Source organism: Pan troglodytes, chromosome 1 (genome assembly GCF_028858775.2).
Source record: "Pan troglodytes isolate AG18354 chromosome 1, NHGRI_mPanTro3-v2.0_pri, whole genome shotgun sequence".
In the NCBI taxonomy this organism is placed as follows: domain Eukaryota; kingdom Metazoa; phylum Chordata; class Mammalia; order Primates; family Hominidae; genus Pan; species Pan troglodytes.
The window spans coordinates 123,535,911-123,559,588 of NC_072398.2; the positions used below are offsets into that span (position 1 = coordinate 123,535,911).

The 23,678-nt window shown below is 39.3% G+C and overlaps 1 protein-coding gene across 6 annotated transcripts in view; it reads left to right on the forward strand.

Annotated features, from left to right (window-relative positions):
• The window catches only part of VAV3 (vav guanine nucleotide exchange factor 3), a 401,666-nt gene that overhangs the window by 170,560 nt on the left and 207,428 nt on the right, over positions 1–23,678 (forward strand). For all 6 annotated transcript variants that reach the window (XM_016923622.3, XM_016923599.4, XM_016923612.4 and 3 more), the window contains 3 exons: positions 15,449–15,507; positions 17,647–17,712; positions 22,114–22,222. In XM_016923622.3, coding sequence (XP_016779111.2) covers positions 15,449–15,507; positions 17,647–17,712; positions 22,114–22,222 — 234 coding nt within the window. The remainder of the gene's footprint in view (positions 1–15,448; positions 15,508–17,646; positions 17,713–22,113; positions 22,223–23,678) is intronic.

Sequence of the window (23,678 nt, forward strand, 5' to 3'; positions counted from 1 at the left end):
TTTGCCCATTAGGGCTGAGCTACTTATCTACATCCTTTGAGAGGATTATTTTCTCTGTGCCAGTTCTTGGTAAATACTCAGACCCTAAGGGAAATTCAAATTATCCTGGATTAACCACATACAGTCAGAGGAGCTAGTGACTGAAAAATGCTCCTTGTTCGTTACAAAATACCCAAGACCCAGAAAAAGAAGTCTTCCAGGGCTCCTAAGGTAGAAATTCCTTTTAGGATTTTAAGGCCACAAGTAACAGAATCCTAAAGCAGTAGATTTTATCACAGTTTCAAAAAATAGCTATGTAATTCAACTACAGTTACTCCTTAAGACAGCAAAGACTTAGAATGAAAGAGAGAAGGGAATCTCAAAATGAAATTAATCAAAATAAAAGTCATTCTTAAGCTTTTTTCTTAAATCAAAATCAAGAGAATTTTTTAAAGCTGATTAAATTTAATGTATTTAGGTCGAAAGGAAAAAATGTATCATAATCAGACATAGTCCTCAGCAAAGGCTGAAAAGGGCAAAAGCAAGATGAAGGAAAAAAATGATGAATCAAGCTAATTTCCATAATCCTATTTTATTAGTACTGGCCCATGGGTGGTACAGCACACACAAACCACAAATAGTGTCAAATTCCTCAGTAGAAACCAGGCTACTCCTGGGCCAGCCCAGATTTGTGGATCTTGCCTGATACCAGTTCAGGGTAGCCAACTTGATGTGGCATGTCCTGCTCACATGGATCTTTGAGATTCTTGACAGTTCTGGGTCAGTTTTCAACCATTGTCAGCCAGAGCTATCTTTGGTCCCGTCTGGAACAGAATGAAATTTCTAAATAATGCCTGGATTTAATCCTCCCTGTAAAGCACCTTCTGCGCAGTAGTTAACTAGAGTCAGATCAGATTTTCTAAAGTTTGCTCAAGCTAGATCTGCGTCTCTGGGATTTGGCGTGTCCAGCAGTACGCAGGTCAAGTGGATCCCTGTTTTCATAATGCTTGTCCTATCTGCTTCCTTTACTATCTCCCAGATTTACTCCCTAATCAATTCAGAGCTTAGGCTATTGTTAAAACAACTTTCTCAGTTTAGGCTTCTTTCTCTGATATAGCTACTAGATTAGGGTTCTTAACATACTCCTGTTTGACAGTTCATTCTCCAGCTAAAAATATCTTTATTGGCTTATCATAATATAAATAACAAAATCTAGACCCCTTAGCCTGGTGTTTAAAACTGTCTACCTCCAACCTGCAACTTCAACTGTATCTCATATCCCTCATCCTGAATCCAAGCTCCTCACCTCCAAGTATTTGCTTGCATTGTGTCTGCCACTCAGCTGTTCCCTTGTTCAGATGTAGTTACTGAGCATCTGTGTGCCATGTGGTGGTCTAGGTGCTGCGGATACTGCAGTGAATAAGGCCGACACACTCCCTCCTCTCATGGAACCTGTGCTCTCGCTCTGGGAGACAATATATAAATAGGTGATATTTCAAATGTCAGAAATTAGGACAAGTATAAAAAGGTGATGGAATAGAATGCAGACACCCTTTCAACTCTCATAGCCCTACCTGGCTCTACAATTTATGTAGCGCTCATGACAGGCTGTTTTGGATTTTGTGGTTTTAGTTACACACTCTGGGGCAGATCACCCATGATGCAGGTATTGACCCTACTACTCACTGCCTCAGTGACCATGGGCAAGTTTCTTTTCTCTTTCTCAGTTTAGCCGTCTCTAAAATGAGGATAATAACATTATTCTGTTCATAAGGTTGTCTTGAGCATTTTATAGTGTCTGCAGAATGCTCAGCACAGATTCTGGTATGTGTGTGTACATGTGTGCATGCATGTGTATAACATATAATGACACTTGTTTATCATCATTTTTGTTTGGGTGAGGTAAATTTTAAATAATGTAAATATTTATACTGATAAACAGATAACTTTTAAACCAGAATATCATTACAGTCCTGTAATGTCCTGTATATTATTATAATGTACGATTGAATTATACATTACTGTTTCCTTACAGTCTACTTAATTGCAAACCAGAAGGAGGGTACAAGCTGGTAGCCTCTAGGAGCAACCATGCATTTCTGAGTCTGGTTGTGTTAACTGTTTCTTTCGTATTCAATTTGATAGTACAAAAATATTTTACATATACAGTAATTATTTCTCCTAGCTAAACACTAAGTCCCTAAGTTTCAAGCGAATACAATGTGGAAATAGATTAGAATTAACTGAGATCATGGGAATTTTTTGACATTTTATTTTACATAAATTTGTACCCAAATGCTACAGACTCAACTTACTAGTAAAGTTTTCTTAAGTAATTAACACTATTACGTAATGGGCCTTCCCACTCTAGTAAACAGTACTAGTGGCTTTATTACCTGTTGAAATTTATATGCATAGTTGCTGGTAGCTGCAGTAGTATCTGTTTCTGGTGCACACCTGTAGTCCCAGCTACTGAGGAGCCTGAGGTGGGAGGATCACTTGAGCCCGTGTGTTTGAGGCTGCAGTGTGCCACCGATTTGAGCTGTATTTTTAAAGGAATTATTTTAGGCTATGAATAGACAGCATCTATATTTCCATAATACTTAATGTATTTTAACACTGAAAAGTTTTCTTGTAATGATACAGTTAAGGTTTCTATTTTGGCAAAATGTAAGAAAAAAATACTCAACACTTGCTTTAGCAGTGTGATGGTGAAGTGAGTAACAGATGAGTTTAGACGCTGTAGTTGTTCACAGGGCCTGAGACCCAGCAGAGGGTTCAGTGGAACAATGGGGAATGTTAGCTATTGAAGTACTTACATTCCTTGGAATTCAAGATATCCAAGGATTAATGAGTGCTGTAAGTCAAATTGTAATTAAAGATTCAAATCCAAAGGTGCTGGCAGCATTGCCTGCTTTTAGCAGATCTGAATATTGAAAGCTGGGTTCAAATGTAGGTTGTCATTTGCCTGCCATCCTCCTAGAAGTCACTTTACTTCTCTGAGCCTTAGAAGGTTCTCATTTCAAAATGAAAATACAGAAATCATGGGTTTTGTGAGATTAGATAATACTAATCACTTAACCTAGTGCCTGATAATCATAAGCACTCAATAATTATTTGCTGAGTTAAAGAGTGGAAAAAAACAAGCTGATTCTCTTGGACCTCAGGGTTTCAAAAAGCTATTCTATTTAAGCCTGTGATTTTCAACCCTGGCTGCATACTAGAATCACTGGAAAGCTTTAAAAAAATTCTCATGCTAAGGCCCCATCACAGACTATTTGAGTCATATTCTCTGAAGGTAAGGTCTAGACATTAGTGTTTTTCAGATGTTTCTAACATTCAGCCAGGGTCTCTGCCATCTGACAACCATGTTTGTGGAGTTGTCTATCTTGCCCTAGTTGAGTATGCTCTGAAATGCCCTTGAATGTATTTCCTCCTTTACATTGTGGTGCCTTGGGTTCACATGTGTACTCTATCACCTGAACTATTGCAGCAGTCTTTTTTTTTTTTTTGGCATCACCAAAAAAAAACTTCCTTTTAGTTAATCTATTGAACTGCCAGCACAGTTCTCCTAGAAAACAAATTAGAATGTGTTACTACCCTCCTTAAGAACCTTACCCGTAGCCTGTTGAATGAAGTTCTGAGTTTAATGGGGCACACAAGGCTATTGGCAATCTGAATCTACACCATCTTAAGATACATGGGAAGTCATTACTGTAACTTGTCAAGTTTGATAAATGCAGCCAAATCGCAGCAGACATGCCCAGAGTTAGGAGGTATATATTTTGGTGTTCATTTTTGCCACACACTGGCCCTCAAACTTTGATGAGACTATCGATGTATAGGTATCGATACATGTATCGATGTAAAGATCTCAGCATCTTTCCCTGTTTGGAAGAAAGAACAAGAAGAAAGACAGCTTAGAAATAAGTGGAAGGGGCCAGGTACAGTGGCTCACTCCTGTAATCCCAGCACTTTGGGAGTCCGAGGCGGGCAGATCATGAGGTCAGGAGTTTGAGACCAGCCTGACCAACATGGTGAAACCCCATCTCTAGTAAAAATACAAAAATTAGCTGGGCGTGGTGGCAGGTGCCTGTAATCCAAGCTACTCAGGAGGCTGAGGCAGGAGAATCGCTTGAACCTGGGAGGCAGAGGTTGCAGTGAGCCAAGATCATGCAACTGTACTCCAGCCTTGGTGACAAAGCAAGACTCTGTCTCAAAAAAAAAAAAAAAAAAAGGAAGACATTTAAGGAAGGAGTGATGTAAGACACTGGAAAACATTCGTACTTTTGTATGAAAATGCTGTAGCAGAAGGCTTAATCACCCCATTTGTCATTCAGACCTCAATTCCCCTGTCCCTCAGAGAGCTTACCTGGAACCCTTAGATGGAGACATATTCCTTCTTCTCCTCTCCTCTGGCACTGTGTGCCATTCCTCTGTAACCCTTCTCACCTGTGTAAACACGTATGTGCATTTTTGTGACTATTTGCTTGTGTGATTCCCAACTCTGCCATGAATACTTTGCAGACAGAGGTCTTGTCCAGTTTTCTCAGTGCATGTCTACAGGGCTGAGCCTGGCATGTGGTAGGTGATGAATTTCCAGGTGGGTGACCATTGGGTTGACTGACTGAGAAAATAATCAAACAGTTGATGTGTGTAGGCAGTGGGGAAATGGGAAGCACATAAGGCCTGTGTGGAAGGATATTTTCCTCTTCCCTCCAGGGCTGGCCACCTTTTCAGGGTCCCTTTAGCTTTCTTCTGGTTCCACTGAAGAGGCCATGGGCTTCTAGAAGTGTAGGCTTTTCTCTGCTTTGCCCATATCAAGCTGGGGGGGCTTTGGGATGGCATGTCACGCTATGCTACCACCTGCGTCTGTGGAGTGAAGGCTTTGGCAGTCTTCTAGCCAGTGTGCATCTGTTTTGTTTCCCATTGTGTTCTGGGTGCTCTGAAGGGTTTTGTATAGACTTGTACCACCCAGTATGGTTGCTATTAACCACATGTGGCTACTGAGCACTCAGGTTGTGGCTAGTCTGTATTGACATGAGCTGTAACTGCAATAGACACATGGGATTTTGAAGAGTTAATATAAAAAATACTAAAACATCTTGATTTTATATTGGTTACATGTTGAAATGATAATATTCTAGGTATCTTGAATTAAATAAAATATATGATTAAAATTATTTTCACCTGGTTGTATATTTTTCTAACATGGCTTTTAAAATATTAAGTTATGTATGTGACTTACACATTTCTGTTGACTAGCTCTGGTCCAGAAACTACATTTCTTACATCATGAATTCATTTATCTGCATTTCATTTGTTCAGGCGCATATGAAAATGAGCACTTTCAAGCAGTATATGAAATGACCACTGTTACCAAACCAGCGAGAACACAGACTTTAAGGACTGTCATTTTATTCTCCTAGTCTGGTAGGCAGTCATAACTTCTGTTAGATGGTTTGAAACGTTTACAGATGCTTCATGATTTTCTTTGAGCAGTCCTGAGGCTGGGACAAAAGATGGAGCATCTTTGGGCTGGAAATCCATGTCATGTTCCCCACGACGAGATCCTATGGTTCTGGCCTTTTCTTTCTGAGACTTTCTGCATTTCATCCTTTGAAGTGGTAATAGCTATGGACAACATTCAGGAAGCAGTGATCTTTGCCAGTGAGTTGTGTGACTTTGACAGCGAGCTGAGTTTGGAAAATGTGTTGACTTTGTCCCAGCTGTGTGATTGTGGGCAGCTCTGAGCATTCGTTAAACTTTCTAAGTCCTTTAGGTCATATGGAACTCTCCAAGTCTATTTCAGCTCACATCAACAGTTTCTCCTCTGGCCTGACATGAGCACATGGGGCATGTCCATTCAAAGGGAGTTCATGTGAAAGTTACAGTGGCTTTCCAATGAGCTGGTGATGATGCTGTCTGCTGTATCCCCAGCCACTCTGCTGGAGTTGCTACTGTAATGGTTCAGTGACTAATTGGTGTTTACCTACAGAGTCTGTAAATACATTCCCATTCTTGGTATTGAACATATTAAAATTGCCAGGTAATCTTTGTAGCTTATTCTGTCTACTGTCTGCTTAAAGGCAGAGAAGGATTTGCAAATATGATTACATTTTCAAAATGAAAGTGTTTCTTTTACGGTTGTGTACAAACAATTCTTTATCATTTGCGTACTAAGTTTAACACACTCTAACAGACCAGCATAAATTTAGGCAGAGCAGGGAATATTTCTAACTAGAAAACTGTGCTTTCAGGCAGCTAACTCTGCATGGATGAGTTCCAGGTTTTATCTACTTTCCTATTTGGACCGGGGGATGGTAAAACAGTGTATGAGCAAAGTTTCTTACTGTCTTTCACTTGGTGAGAGAAAATTAGTATTGCTGGTCCCAGTTTGCTTTTTTCTGCTTGCTCTTTAGTGGGAAAGTGTTAATTTTGAAATTGCATCTGTAAATTATAGTCATGTGAATTTTGTGCTCTGCTGGAATTTCTGTGTGTTGACCTGGAGTCTGTCTGGAGCACAGCAGGCAAAGCAGTTGGGTGTGGCTGAACATGGGAGTGTGTGGAGAGTGGGCAGAGTGAGGGTGGAAGGGGCAGGGCAGCAGCTCCTGGGGACTTCTCTGAGTGTACTGCTAAGTAACTGGCACTCTGCATTTAAGAATTTTGGGGCTGGCATGGTGGTAATGGTGGTATGATCACATTAATAGTTTTGAAATGTCATACAACCTCTATGGTAGCCAAGTAGAGGATGAAATTGAAGGGAGTGAAATTGTAGGCCTGGAGACATATTGGAAGCTATTCCAATAATTGAGGCAAGAAATAGAGAGGACCGAGACATAGCAGAGGCATGGGAGGAGAGAAGGGATTGGATCTGAGAGAGTCTGAAAAGGATGAATTGATTGATAGGATTTAGACCTGGCACTTACGTCCAGAAAGTTTCCCCAATGTCTGGCCAGGTGAAGGAGAGGAGTGGGATTGTGGGGTCATTGGGAATGGGGAGGAAAAGCAGGCTAGGAGGAAAAGATGCTCTGTTTGGGGTCTTCAGAGGCAGAGTGTTGAGGTCAAGAAGGCAGAGACGGCAGGACCATAGTGGTGTGGAAATGCCTAATGAGGCAAGTGCAGTCCTGTTTGCTTTAGAAAAAATTTGCTCAATGACCTTCTTTCTCTCAGAATCTGAAAAATATCCACTTTTAATCAAATAAGAAATATATCATTCAGAAAATGGCAACCACAAAAAGCTTCTCAGAGAATAAGGTGCAAGTGAATCTGCTTAGAATACACAAGTATTCTCACTGGAGTATGATGTGATGATGAGAGGGGTGGGCCAGAGACTGGTCATTCTTGCCCATCAAACCTGTATCAACCTGAAGAAAGAGAGTCTGGCAAATGTCCAGGTGCCCATCAAGATGCAGACTAGGATCACCTCTTTTAAAGATGCCTTTGAACCCCTCTAGCTCCCTCTGCCCACGAAGGGGTGCAACTGGCCTTGCTGTCTCCCCTGGGCTTCAGATGTTGCTTGTCATACTAGTCTGTGTTTTCCCTCAGTACCCTTCATTGTTGTGGTCTTTCCTAATAGACTGTTGGTTTTTTGAGAGCAGGAAGCATTGTATCCTCATTTTGCTCCCTGCAGCTTTTGGAGTGTGTATCTGGTGTATCTAGCACAGAATGAAGTGTTCAGTAAATACAAGAAACTTATAGAAAGGGTAGTGAAGTGGAAAGAGCAATAACCAGGACAGATGAAAAGGGACCTGGTACTAACCCTGCTACTATTAGTTGTTTGACCTGGAGCAAGCTAGTTTTTCTGGGCCATGGTATTCTGATAGGCAAAGGAAGAGATTTAGTGAGAATCTGGAAAGTCCATAAATGGTCCTTCAGAGGTCCCTGGATTTCTTGATATTAGATGCAGACTTTATATGTGTGTGTGTGTGTGTGTGTGTGTGTGTGTGTGTGTGTGTCTGTGTGTGTATGTGTGTGTGTAGATAGGTGGGTTTAATTTTTTGAGTAAATGAATGACAGCTTTCATCATACTCTCGAAGGGATCTATAACAAAATAATAACCACTGAATAAAACATGATATCTCTAGAATTCGTAAGATAGAGTTGTGGGGCCTGGGTATAGGCATTCAGCTAAAGGACTCGTCTGGAAATTGCTATGAACAAACACACCCTAGTTACACAGATTTTTGTGTTTATTTGGCGTAGAGCAGTGTGGCTTCTCTGAGCCCATCCTGTGTACTATCCTTTCTTAGAACTCTTTCAGTTCTATGTGAGGTCACACTCACATTTTGTTTTCTGAAGTACTTTACAAAGACCAAATCTGACTTTACCGATGATGATGAGGATGATGACAATGACAACAAAGGTGATGATGACGTTAGAAATAGCAGCAGAAGTATAGGACATTCTTCTATGTGCATATATCTGTCTGTCTGTCACCTCTTTAACACTGAAAGTAAACTTGTTTGATAAGTGATGTTTTAATTGGAATTTCGTAGGTAAGGGAACTAAGGCACAGAGCCTTGATCATCTTGACTCCCGTCCTTACCTTGCTAGTAAGAGATGGAGCTGGTCTTTGAACCCAGAAAATCTGACTTCTGAGCCTGCACTTCTAATAAGCCCAGTATATGGCTTTTTTTTAAAGGAAGTTCTTGTTTTCTGTAGTTTCACTTTTGAAGACTCAAAAAATAGTAAGTATAGAATAATTCTTAAATTTATTATTGTAACCAAGGACAGCACAAACTATAATTTGGATCCATTTAACCTATATAGATACTCTACTCTCTTGAACAATGGAAATGTATTTCCCATAGTTTACAGTCTTCCTGACATAGAAATGTTTTGTTGATCTTATCTGGCTGTACTGCTTTGCTTTGCCCATAGAGGAGGTGCTAAGGACATTTTTCAACAGCATCCCACAGATCAAAGCAACAAGCAGGTGCTTCAGGAAATCCCTAAGATGTGTTGCTGGAAGTGACACTAAGCTGTAGTGTATCCTAATGGGGGTAATTTACTGTGTGAAATTAGAGTTTCAAAGAAAATTACGATAATGAGTTCTGTTGATTTCCTGGGAGAGTTAAGGTGAAACATGTTGTTAGTCTGAAATTTACCATCTGGTCTGGTTTAGAATTAGACCTAATTGTCAGATAACCTGGTGTCTGGGATGCCCGGATAGTATCAGGTCTCTGGGGTGCCTCTAGCTTGCAGTTGACCTGATCTACAGACTATGCTTCTGTCTGAATTTCTCCACCCAGCACTCATGCCCACACTCCCAGTTCCCTCTTCTGGGGCCCAGGTTTTTCTCCACAACCCCACAGGGCACTTGCTCTGATCCTTCAGAAACCAGGATGCAACATCTGTGCCTTGAGCCTCCGCTGCTAGATAGCAACCTAATGTTGTAGGGGTGTGATGCTGTGGACCCCTTCTTGAACCCCCAAGCTCATCTTGCATTTGGGGCTCTAGCATGCAGCTGCCTGATTGCCCTTGCAGAGCCCACCTCCCTGTAAGTACCCTTTCCCTCGGGAATTCCTTTTGAACCCAGGTTGTTGTTACTGAACCCGGCCTTTCCTTTTGGGTCTGGTATGGGTTAAGTGGTGAGATTTCAGAATAGAGAACTCAAGAAGATAAATCCATAATTAATTAGCAACTTTTTGGCAGACCCACATGTTGGTCTCATGGCTTCCTCTGGTTACTATGGCTGTGCCTTTCTTAACTCAGGACCTTAAAGGTAGCCATAACATACTGCTCCTGCTTAGATGACTTGTTTTAATTACAAATAACATCAACAGCACTAATGTGCTAGAGAAGCAAAGAGTGGACATTTGCCAGAATGTCTCATGAAGAGAATAGTTTAAAATGGGTAGTTTTATCAGTGTACAATATCACCATTCTGTTTTCAAAAGCTGTTTTATTTTGTGGTTTTTAAATTAACTAAGGGATGAAAAAAATAAAGAGCTAAAACAAAATAAAAATCATCATTGGTTGAAAATGTTTCATAGGGGAACATGTCAGTATGTTTGTTGGCTCTAGGTTTGAGTAAATAGACAACACTGTCTCATATTTAATGTTTAATTTTCACAATGGATTCTTCAACTATTCATTCTCCACTTGTGCCAGGTTGAGCCCTTTACATATCTGGACACCTATTATCCCTAATCTTTACAACAATTTAGCAAGGTATTACTCTTTTATTTGTTTAAGCCAGAAATATTTTTGTGTTAAGTGGTTGCTGTGAGCCTGTCTGTGAACTAGGTGATGGAATTACAACAGTGAAGAATCACTTCGATTCTACTGCCCTTAAGAAATTTTCCATTGTCAGATTGAAAGACCAATGAACAGATCACTGGCACAGCTTATGTTTTTATATACTCTTCAGGGGTGTCTAAATTTATGCAGATATTTTTCATATTGAAGCAATATTTATGCAAATATATTGAATATCATGCCTTTTGTCCTAGTCATCCCATTTAAAAATCTTTCCTGTCGCAAAACCTGCACATAATTGAAAAGATCTTTGGCGAGAAAAATAATTGCAGATTTTGCAGAAAAATGTTGAAAAAGCTCATTAACAAGAGAATGGCTAAATCATTGCTGTTTATATACACTGAAATGTTACACAGCACTAAAATGAATAAAGTGGATGTATACATATGACATGACTCTGCTTTATTGTTAATGACAAAAGCATGCTGTAGAAAAATCTGTATAATAGGAATACATTACTTAATAAAGCAAAGGAAAAAAGAAAAACTCTGCCAGAGTCATACCAGATTTTTAGCTATGGTCCCATTTAGGCAGAAGAGAGAGGAGAGGTGTGAAGGGCATCTTTTATGTATTACTGTATTATTTCAGCCTGACAAAGTAAACATGTATTCTTTTGAAATATATATATATTTGAGACAGGGTCTTGCTCTGTCACCCAGGCTGGAGTGCAGTGGCACAATCTCAGCTCACTGCAAGCCCCGCCTCCCAGGTTCACACCATTCTCCTGCCTCTGCCTCCCAAGTAGCTGGGACTACAGGTGCCCGCCACCATGCCCGGCTAATTTTTTTTTTTTTTTGTATTTTTAGTAGAGATGGGGTTTCACCGTGTCGGCCAGGATGGTCTCGATCTCCTGATCTCGTGATCTGCCCGCCTCAGCCTCCCAAAGTGCTGGGATTACAGGCATGAGCCACCAGGCCTGGCCTGAAATATTTTTAAAAGCCAATAAATTTTCATTTTAAATGAGGTGATAGATGCTACGGTGGAGTTATGTCTGGGGTCCTATGGGGACACACAGGGGACACAGACCATGGGCCAGAGAAGGCTCCGTGGAGGAGTGGGTGGCCTCACTGGGTTCAGGATGGTACATGTCCACCATGTAGAAGACACAGAGAGAACAAGGGCTTCTTGCTTGGAACATCCTGGAGGCTTTCCTCGTAGGCGGCCTTGGGGCTGTCCACCTCCAGAGCCTTAACAGCTTGCCCAGGTCATCCTGGGTTCTTCTTCCCTTAGCCCTCACAGAGCATCAGCTACTATTCCTGAACACTCCCCCCATTTCCACTACTTTCCTGTCTACTGCAGCCATCTTGGTTCCAGTGCCTCACCTCTCACTTGGGTGGTTGAGACAGCCCCCTCAGTTGGTCTCCTGGCCCCTTCTCTGTTCCCTATGTCCTCTACCCCAGTCTGCCCTTCACTTTGCTTTAAAAAGGCAGTTTTGACCCTGTGATTGTCCTTTCCACACTTTCTCAATGGTCCTTCCTAGCTTCTGGAATATAAGCCACCCTTCTAAAGCAGATTTGCAGAACCCTTTGTCTACCTTTCCCACCTGCCTCACAAAGTAGCTCTTATTTATGTTATCCAGGATGATTTTCATTTCTTTACAGATGCCACTCTTCTTACTCACCAAGGGATAGACAAAGGGAAAGAAAGAAAATTCATGACATGGATTTACTCTAGTTGATTGTTGGCCTATTGACCTGCAGGTATTGTTACTAGCTATGTCTGTTTCTGGGAGTTAATGTATCTCAGAATTTCCTATTATTTTGTGGTAACAAGTTAGAAATTAATATATTGCAGGAAAATAGTCTTCTTAGTGTCCTTGGAGATGTTTTCTTTTGTAAAAATTCTTGAATGGATGTTTCCAGTGGCAGGTCAGAATCCCCACAAAGAGGATTTAAGAATCTGGCATTAGTTTGTATACTTGTCTATTCCAAATCCGGATACGCTTCGCCTTTATAGAATACACATTGTTCTAAAAACACCGCATTGACTAAACAGTCTTTATTTGCTTTGGCTAAACTTAGAGTTAACGGATGGACTCAATGTACAATAGGATAGACACAAAACTGAGTGCCAGTTCTCACTCACTTTAGGATACACTGCATGCTGTCTTTCCATTCCTCCTCATTTGCTGCATTTGTATATTTGTTATTTTTCTATTAGTGAATAGTAATAAATAACCCCTGTTAAGCAGAAAATAGGAGTTGGTCTCAGCTTGTTGATTTTCAGAAATGTTTGTCCTTATAAAACACATTCAATTCAGGACTAAACTAATAGACTATCATCTGGCTCCCTCTGGTGGACACTCATGAAAAAAATCAAGCTATAGTTTTCTGAAAGAGGCGGGTGTGTAGGGGAGGGGTTGTCATTTTTCTGGTTTTTGGTGGGGGAAAAGGAATAGAAAATGCATTCTGATTTTGTAGATACATCATAGTTATTATAGAAAATATCCCCAAGGAGTAAAATGCATTGCTATATAAAATACATAATAGAATAGCAATAATAAAAGACATAACCGTAGTACTGCTATTGCTATTTTTCTTGTTATTAAGTAGTGGTATATGCTGGGACCACAGTGTAAAGTAGAATCAGAGGCAGATTTCACCCCATAGCTTTCTAACAGTGATATATTAGGATAAGATGCATGCTAAAGTAAAGCAATGTAGTTAATTCAAGGGTCTGGATACTGTACTGATTATTCCAGAACTTCCCCAAAGTTAGACTTTTCGCTTAATAGTGAATAATTTTGGTATTTTAGCAAGTGACTATTTTTATTTTGAATTAGTTATTTTTGATAAATTTATTAGTATTTGTTCATTCTTGATCTTCTGAGTTTACAAACTCACTGACAATGTTTTATCTTTATTATGGGGAATTAATCAATATCAAGTTTTATCTGATTGGTTGTATATGTTTTGACATTAGATGTTCGACATAGTTGACCAGGAAGAAATTGCATGAAGGGTTTCAATTGTATTTTCTTTTCTTTTTCTAGTCTCACAGCAGGGGGCTAGGGTTAGAATATACAATTTTGGGGTCAGTAAATTAGCTCATCTAGTCACCATGTCCTTTGCTTCTTTCTAACCCTTTAGAACTATCCTAAAGAGTTTTGCTCCCTTCTCTTTTGTTTATGTAACAAATTTTCTTAATTTTTTTAAAATTAACAAATAAAAATTATATGTATTGATCTGTGCAACATATTGGTTTGAAATATGTATACATTGTGGAATGGTTAACTGGAGCTAATTAACATATGTATTGCATCACATCTTTTTTATTTTATTGTGGTGAGAACGCTTAAAATGTAACCTTTTTGCAGTTTTCAAGAATGCAATACATTGTCGTCATCTATATGTAATTCAATTAAATGTTATCTTTGTATAATAACTTTATTTTACATGATAATAAAAATTCACATTTACTGAGTTAAGCATATGATAAGCATGATCTCATTTAATTCTTTTAGTAACTCCATGAAGCAGTTAGCTATTATCTGCATTTTACAGAGGCTAGTAAAGGTGAGCATAGCTGAAAACTTGTGAGTCAGGGCTCCAGGTATTCTTACTCCAAAGCCAGGAGTTTCTAACTACAACCATATATATATATGGTACCAGTTCCTGAAGTGGGTGAGATATAAGTGTATGTGTGGCTAGTACTCTCATGAACCTTCTACAGAGTACTGGAGACTTCATTTTTATGTTCCTGTCTCTGAAGTAAGGAATTAGATTACCTTAATTTAGAAACAGATTTTTGCCTTTTCTCGCTTTTTACTATCATTCTGAATAAGCCTCATGTAGAACCTCTTTAAGTTGTGTTTGTTAAAATTTTGAGAGTTAGGATGCATTATATCTATTATCATAAAAATAGACTTTATGGCCGGGCACGGTGGCTCACACCTGTAATCCCAGCACTTTGGGAGGCCAAGGCAGGTGGATCACTTGAGGCCAGGAGTCCAAGACCAGCCTGGCCGACATAGCGAAACTGCATCTCTACTAAAAATACAAACATTAGCCAGGCATGGTGGTGTGTGCCTGTAATCCCAGCTACTTGAGAGGCTGAGGCATGACAATCACTTGAACCTGGGAGGCAGAGGTTGTAGTGAGCCAAGATCGCACCACTGTACTCCAGCCTGCACAACAGAGTGAGACTCTGTCTCAAAAAAGAAACAAACAAACAAGAATAGACTTTATGAGAAAAATACATTTTAGATAAATGGCTTTCTCACTAAGTCTTCGAAAGAGACAATCTTAGGACAAAAGATTGAAGGAAGGGTAAAGTTGCTAGCAGAGTATATTTAACATTTAGATTTAAGTACTGAAGATCTTTATAAGGAATCTTTGAAACATAATTAAGGTTAATTTAGAAAACTTTTTCTGAAAACACTCAGAATTAAATTAAGGCAATTTCCTTAAAGTTGGTGATTATACAGAATAGCTACTATTTAAATAGTTTACGTGCTAGCTTATTTAATCCTCACGATAATGTAATGATTGTTAATAATCTAACTATTATTATAGGCATTATCTAGAAGATGAAACAAAAGCTCAGAGAAGTTAAGTATTTTGCCCAAAAGTACTTGGCCAATAAATGGTAAGCTGAGGATTTAGACTCAGGTGGTCTGGCCCAAGAGCCCGCCCATAGTCTCACCTGCTTTGCTCTATATAGCAGGACTGTCCAATAGAACTTTCTCTGATGATGGAAATTTTTTGATAACTGTGTAGTTCATTACAGTGGCCACATGTGTGTGGCTACTGAACACTTAAAATGTGGCTAGTGCAACTGCAGAACCGGGATTTTTGTTTTTAAAATTTAAATTAATTTAAATAGCCTCATGTGGCTAGTGGGTACTATACTGGAGAATACAGCTTTCCAGAATCTTTCAGATTCTGTAAAAGTAGAGATATAAGTTGCTTGGGGCCACCCAGGCTAACTTTGTGTTATACTGATATAGAATCTGCAACTCAAATGGGTTAGTAATCTACTTAAAGTAATAAAGTAATTTATTACTTTAAGTAATAATTATAATTATAAAATTATAATCCAGGTGTTTATACTTCCCAATCACAGCCCTTCTCATTCTGCACATCTTTGACACCTGCAAATTTATGTTTCTGCTGCTATGGTTAATATTAGATTGAAAAAGTTTTGGAAAAAGAAATCTTATATTTTCTGAACTACATATCTAATTAGTATTTTCCTCTTTTCTCAGGTTATAGAAACATTATCACGACTTTCTCGAACACCTATAGCATTGGCCACAGGAATCAGGTAAGCTCTGTTTTCGTTGTTCATGTGTCCCTTTGAGTTCAGTGTAATGATTCTTTATTAAATGGTTACTATTTGTGAAGCATCTTGCACACAGGAACTATGTCTCATTCATGAAGAGTGCCTGGTATGTAAGTATCCCGTACACATTTGAAATTAATTGAGCAAGGTAGAATTTATTGATAGAGTTGAATAACACATTGGCTAAACATTGTTCTCAATTCACAGGTGACTGTCACTGGTGTGGTTCTTCTTTTTTTTTTTTTAAACTTTCCTCCAACATTTCTGTACATATGATTCGTTAAAGTAAACACAAATGCTTAAGTAAATAAATATTTATAAGATGTTGTAATATGTTTATTTCCTATAGAGTAGATCATAATAACTCATAGCTTTTAGGAGTTTAAGAAATAATCAAACAAGTATAAAACATGTGTACAAGAATGTGTATTGAAGGTTCAGTAGTAAATTAAAAACCTGGAAGTAAATTGGTTAAATATAGTATGGCATCTCCTTGCAATAGAGTATTATGCAGTTGATAAGCATAAAAATATAGATGTGTATGTTGTGTTGAGCCTTTTCTGTTTCACATACTACATACTTAAGTTAGATCAGTCAGCAAAGATGTATTATATAAGTAACATTAGGAAATAAAGCAAAATAGTCTCTACTCAGCCTGGTTTCATGGAAATGGATCAAATTTGTTTTTTACCTTCTTTATTCAGTGCTCCATATTTCTGTCTCCGGCCATCACAGCCATTTTTCTGTGTCCAGCTCACATTCACATTCTAAGGGAGAGAGGATCCAAGCAGGACTTAGTGGGGTTCTCTGCACTGGCTACAAAGCACAGTGAGCTCAGGAAAAATGCCCTGCTGATACAGGACCTTTCTCAGAAATGGGCCATGAATTTGGCAGCTTTCTATGTATGTGGTCTGTCGGCTGGATAAATGTTTAACTCCTAATTTGCTCTTCAATACATGCATACCTTTCATGTCAATATATATTTTATGTTATTATATGTAAACAGATTTTTTTAAAGCATGATCAAATTTTTATGTATTGATTCTGAAAAAACGTAAGTCAAAATTTTTCTCCTTTTTAATTTTCTCATCTATATTTTCTACAATGAACTTTCACAATAAAATGTGCCTTAATTTATAAAAAATGATTATGAGACTACATTTCTCACACACTGATTTATTTGAAAAACCTAGTCTCCTCAAATGTCTCAGTATTAAATTAATCCATAAATCAATGTGAAACTCTGCTTTTAATATAACTAGTAATTATTTAAAGCTTATTTATTATTTTGATGGATCGTCTGGTTTTTATGAAACATGTGATATGCTGGCTGCCTGAAAAGAGTAGAATTTTTGGCACAGTATGCTTACTGTGATTTTGTTAGACATAAATTTAAGGCAGTTATGAAAAAAGGACATAGTACCATGATGCAAACAAGGAAGCCACACAGTGGGAATAGGAGATACATTAAAGGTGATTTTCTTGAATAGGGAACAAAGAAAACACTCTATTCACCCCAAGGTCTGGTTGACTCATTTGTCTAATAAACGAAAATAAAACATACAGCTTAAATACCCTAAAGTCTGAGCAGAAATGTCAGGGTCAATGACTGTATATGTAAAGGGCACAATGTTTTTGTCTTCTACTAGTTTTCATCTACACTAGTGAACGGAGCCATGGAAGGATGATTGCTACCAAATTATTTGTTATCAGATCCCACAGCTGAAAAGAGAGGGTGCTGAAGGCAAGGGTACATGCACAGCTGTTTGTTGTCTGACTTGGGGTGCTGCAGTGGGTGAGGTGACCCTGCAGGTATGTGGCAGGTGGGAGATCAGATAAGCACGTTATTATGACCCCCTGCACATGTGACTGTGGTGACCAGCTGTAATTGCTTCAGATGATTTCAGGTGGCAGGTGTTACAGCCTCCCTAGGGGAACCCCAGACAAAGCCACTGAGCAGGCACTTTAGGGAAAGCCCTAGATATTGTTAGACATGGTGACTGATCTGACCATTTTGGCAGTAGACAACTTACATATTTAGTGAGGGATAAGTGCCCAGCCTGATTGTTTCTCGTTCACTCATGGGTTTGTTTTTTTGTTTTTTTTTCCCCCTCTTCCTAGGCCCTTCCCAACAGAAGAAAGCATTAATGATGAAGACATCTACAAAGGCCTTCCTGATTTAATAGAGTATGTTGAAAATTTTGAGCAAAATTTAGCCACTGCCAATTTATGTGTCCATGGTGGGTTTTAACTGTGGATGTTAAAGTAAGCTATCTGAAGGAAGAAAAGTGGCTTAATTACTGATTAACCTTAAACTGGCGATGGAAAGCTTTACAAGAAAATGTACTTCAACTGGTTTTTAGTTCCTGTTTTGTGTCCCCATGAAGAATAAAGAAACTTACTCTAATGAAGTAAAATTTCAAAGTTTCTCAAAGGCATAACAGAAGTAGTAGATAAAACTGGAGTTAGACAGGGAACAATTTAAAAGAAATAGAATCTGCTGCTGGAGTTGTGGGACACATAGTGCATGCCTTATAAGTTCAAGGAAGGGAGAGATAAGTGTGGGTTGGAGCTATTCAGGATGTTTTAGTAGGCGGTGTTTGTTCTGAACGGAGAATCTTTTTGGGCTCTATTATTTAATAGTCAAGAGAGGCAAAAGGTCCTTGCAGCCGATTATCTTCTGCTGATTGAGTGACTTGTACAGATTACAAATAAATATATGCATGATCGTTACTCCTCAAGGAACTGATGACATGGATCAGGCATGTTTGCAAAGAATCATAATAAGAAATAGATTATGCCCCAAGACAGATTCAAATGCTATGGAACTTCATCCATTCATTCATTTATCCTTCCTCATACACCCAACACACTGGGCTTGTTTTAGCCTTGTGACCTTTACACCTGCTATTCTTTCTGCCTGTTTGACTGATCCCTCAGCGTTCAAGTTTTTGCTTAGATTTCTCTACAGAGAGGCCTTCTCTGACTATCCTGCCTAAAATTGCCACCACCCCCTCACATTGCTGTGTTTTTACAGCATTTGCCAATGCCCGAGACAGTCTTGGTTTGCTTCATTTATTGTTTGTCTCCTCATTAGAAGGTACACTTTTGTGAGGTGTGGGACTTTGCCTTGTTCATGGCTGTATTCCTAGAACTTCACAGTGTCTGGCATATAGTAGGTACTCAATAAGTATTTGTTTTCTAAATTAATAAGTCAAAACTGCATCTAGCATCTACTGTTTGCCAGGGATTACACCTGGCAATAATAATAAGAGCTTACGGAGTTTCCATTTGTGTGCTAACCAGGTTATATGCACTATCTTATGTAATACCACAATATTACTAGGTTGTTATTATATCTTCACAGTTTAAAAGTGAGAAAACTGAATTTTGAAAAGCCTAGTTACTTGCTGAGGGTAATATTGCTAGTAAATTGTAGTCTTTGGATTTGAACTCAGACACCTCTTATTCTAGAGCAGAGGTTGTTAGTCACAGCCCCAACTTCCAGATCCCTCTCAGAGCTTTTAGTAGAAGAGTAGAGGGAGTGAGCGCACCCACTGCAGTCACACGATGGATGGCCAGCAGCTCTTTCCAGGGTAGGTGGCCTTGAGAATGACCTTTCAGTCTTATATTTTAAATATCTATTAAGAATAGTTTGTTATCTCTTAAAATCTCTTAAGAACTCACTAACAGTAAGCAAGATAGTGCCAGTTGTTCTATTGAATTGGTTGTAATCTTCATAAAGTGACTAAGGTTATTGGTAATGTACTCAGATTGTTTAAGGGGAATGTTTAATTTCTAGTGCCGTGATGCTATTCTTTTTTTTTTTTTTTTTGTGACTGAGTCTTGCTCTGGCACCCAGGCTGGAGTGCAGTGGCGTGATCTCAGCTCACTGCAGCCTCCACCTCCTGGGTTCAAGGGATTCTCCTGCCTCAGCCTCCCAAGTAGCTGGGATTACAGGTGCCTGCCACTGCACCCAGTTAATTTTTTATTTTTAGTAGAGACAGGGTTTCACCGTGGTAGCCAGGATGGTCTCGAACTCCTGACCTCGTGATCCACCTGCCTTGGTGTCCCAACGTGCTGGGACTACAGGTGTGAACCACTGTGCCCAGCCGATATTCTTTTTTAGCCCATACCAGTGGTGACTTACACCTATAAATTTTTATAGCTTCCCCATTTTGTTCTTTTCACTGATGTTATTTAGGCAGAGTTGATGTCAGGATAAATCCAGTGAGGATGCATTCCTAGCTAAATTTGGAGAAAACCTTGGTTTCCTGAGTTGGCTGCTCTGAGATGCCAGCCCTTGCTCTGTGAGAGGCAGTCTGCTTTAAATTTCTACCTGGTGGCTGAAGGTCCGAATGTATTTGCAGGATTAAAGAAATTATTTATTTAATATGCCCAGGCTGGTCTCCAACTCCTGGGCTCAAGCAGTCCACCCACCTTGGCCTCCCAAAGTTCTGGGATAAAAGGTGAAGTAGGGTTATCTTAAAAAAAAAAAAAAAAAAAAAAAAAAAAAAGCAAATGTATTATCCCTAGACATGCTTGGTTTTGAGTTTGCTGTGACAGCTTTATTTTTATTCTCAGCTTTATTACAATTTCTATGGGTAAATATACTTAACTCTAAATTTTGGGGCTGCATTCACCCGAACGGAAGCCCTTGGAGTAAATACTGGCCTGGTCCCCACTGTGGAGGCAATCATTGTTTCCTAGGTTGGGGAGAAAGCCACAGGATGGAGTGGAGAGGGCAGGTAATGGCTACACTGTACAGTGTCCTTTTAGTATCAGGGTGCCAGACATGCCCGTATGTAGGTGGCCTTACATGTCGATTGTTTTTGATTTATTGACCATTTGAAAAATATCACAGCTTTTTTCTTTCCTGGCTCAGAAATCAGAAATTGTTGACTAAGCTGTTAGCAAGAAAAGTAGCTTTAGTAAAGGATTGAATAACAAAAGCCAAACAGTTCTAGACCAGTCTTGTGTGTGTGTTTGCGTTTGTGCACTTGCATGCACGCATGCACTCACACATGCATGTCATTCTTACAGGTCTTAAAATAGAGAAAAGTCAGCCAGGCGCGGTGGCTCATGCCTGTAATCCTAACATTTTGGGAGGCTGAGGTGGGCAGATCACCTGAGGTCAGGAGTTTGAGACCACCCTGGCCAACATGGTGAAACCCTGTCTCTACTAAAAATACAAAAATTAGCTGGTCATGGTGGTGTGTGCCTGTAATTCCAGCTACCCAGGAGGCTGAGGCAGAAGAATCGCTGGAACCCAGGAGGTGGAGGCTGCAGTGAGCCAAGACTGCACCATCGTACTCCAGCCTGGGCAACAGAGTGAGACTCTGTCCCCCAAACAACAACAACAACAAAAATAGAGAAAAGTCTGTGCTAATTTATATGATTCATTCCTTTACTGTCATGGGAAATAGTCAAATGTAGGACTTCAGCAAGGTTGACTTTTTTGCAGGGGTGGTGATGTTAGGGATGACAAGCAGGAGTTCGGGGATTAGGAGTGCCAGGGAAATGAATTTCAGTCCATTTTTCTTCCAAACAGGATCCCCTCCAATGCAGAACCTGTTTTTTCATCATTTTATATCTCAACTCCTTCATGAATTCGCCAGACCTTCCTATCCTTTGATGTGGTACAGAGAATGTGCAAACCGATTTACCTGCCCTAACGTTCTCTGGCCAGATTGCCGCCTGAACCCCTCAGTATGGAAATTATGTTACTGCCAATATGGATCACCATCTCCCTAGTGTCCCAAAGTAGAAAGCTCCTTCCTCTTCCTTCCTTCTCCCTCCCTTATTCTCAGTGTTCACCAAGTCTGGTTGTCCCAGTCTCCTATCTCTGTCTGTTCCTCTCCTCATCTGTCTTTATGTTAGTTATGGCCCTGAATATAAAACAGATAAAGGAAGGGGTCTGGTTGATGGGGGACTGGTGGGTTTCCTCTGAATGGGCTTGAAAGAGCATGGGTTGAAAACCACTGGATTAGGTGCTGATTATAACACTGCAGTAACTGATGCTTTTATAAGACCGCTTATGACATATTAGATACAATTTAACTCTCCTATCTTCTCCATATTATACCCATTAATGCAGTTGATGAAACTGAGGTCTTGAAATATGAAAAGTGGGAGGCAGTATGATAGAGTGGGTAAAACACTCAAAGTTAAGACAGACTTGGTTTTAAATATTGGATCTGCCAGTGACTACCTGGGTTATTTTTAAAGGCAAATAGCCTTTTGGTCTTTCAACTTCCTCATCTCTTTAATGGATTAAATAATAATGCACACCTGATCATTAATGTTGGATGAATTATGTAAGATAATATATGTAGAATAATTATTTTTGTGCTTATACATAGTAACTACCCAGTAAATGATGGCTGCCACTGCCCTCGTTATTGGATTCTGTAGTTGTCATTGTACTTATTAAGAGGGACAGAGTTGTAATGTAAACCTTTTGAACTCTTTCCACTAATTCCATTTTATTTCCTTTCTGGATTTTTTACTAAAATCCAGTAGGCTGTTTGTAGCTATTGCATTTACTGCATAATAGAAAATGACCTTATATGATATCCTTTGTTGTAGTGAAACCCTTGTGGAAGATGAAGAAGATCTCTATGACTGTGTTTATGGGGAAGATGAAGGTGGAGAAGTCTATGAGGACTTAATGAAGGCAGAGGAAGCACATCAGCCCGTAGGACTTTTACTTGTTTTTAAAGTTACTCTGAATATTTTATTAGGAAAGACTAATTAACATAATAATTTATGTAACATCTGCTGGGATTTTTTTTTAACCTTTGCTTGCTTATAACTATATAATTATGACTTGTTACTGCATTTGGAGACATATGCATGACCTTTCAGAGTTCCAAACAACCATAGGGAATCTTTTGTCTAATATTTTCATTTCGCTAGTAAGGAAACAAAGTCTGAGAGAGAAATGAAGTGCCACCCAGTTAAATAATGGCAGGGTGGTAGTAGAATAGAATTTTAGGGAATCATGAAATTATACTCTTATAAAAGTAAATTTCTTACAACACAGGTAAATTTTTCCCTTTAAATTTGATATAAAATATATATTAAAGAGTATTTCTTCACATTTGTTAAGTGTTAATATGAGGTACCATTTTTCTTTTGTTTCATGGTAAGTCTCCTGGCTTTCCTACTCATTTATAAATTTAGTTTCAGATATTGTCATAGCCAATATGAGCCCTCAAAACCTTATCTGCCATTAATATATCCAGAACATTCAGAAAGGATTACTTTGGATTATTTTCTCATTTACAATTTGAAACAACAACAGAAAAAGTCAGTTGCTTAGGTTCTTAATAACTTTTTCTTGTATATTAAAGACTTTTCTTTACCAGCTGCTTGGTAATTTTTGTTTCCACAGTGCTTTGATGAATGCGCTTAGCTCTCTCTATGTTCCTACTGTTAATAAAAGGCTGGTGGGTTGTCCAGTAGCTTCTGTGGAATGGAAACAAGTTACCTGCCTGTGTTCGAGAAATATAATGCAAGTGTGGTTTAACCATTGCATAGGCTGACAGCCCATCTGTGGCAGCATTTTCAGAACATTTTTAGGTGACCGAATATCATCTGTGCCTCCTGTAATTGTTAACTGCATTGAGTGCTAGTGCATTCTTCACTGTCTCCCGCAAGGGCAGTCCTCACTCAGCTGATGGGGTGAACAGTGATAATAATTTAGATGGAGAGCACTCTTCTTGCGCACTTGGAAAAGTGCTAAGTGCTTTATACTGTTTATCTTATTTACCATTCCTTGGGGTTGGTACTGTAATTCTCTCTGTTTGACAGATAAGAAAACTGAGTCAGAGAAATTTAGTGATTCATTCACAGTTAGAAAAGCTAACAAGAGGCCAGGCGCGGTGGCTCACGCTTGTAATCCCAGCACTCTGAGAGGCCAAGGCAGGCAGATCATGAGGTCAGGAGATCAAGACCATCCTGGCTAACACAGTGAAACCTCGTCTCTACTAAAAAATACAAAAAATTAGCTGGGCGTGGCGGCGGGCACCTGTAGTCACAGCTACTTGGGAAGCTGAGGCAGGAGAATGGCGTGAACCCAGGAGGCAGAGGTTGCAGTGAGCCGAGATCGCGCCACTGCAGTCCAGCCTGGGCGACAGAGCGAGACTCTG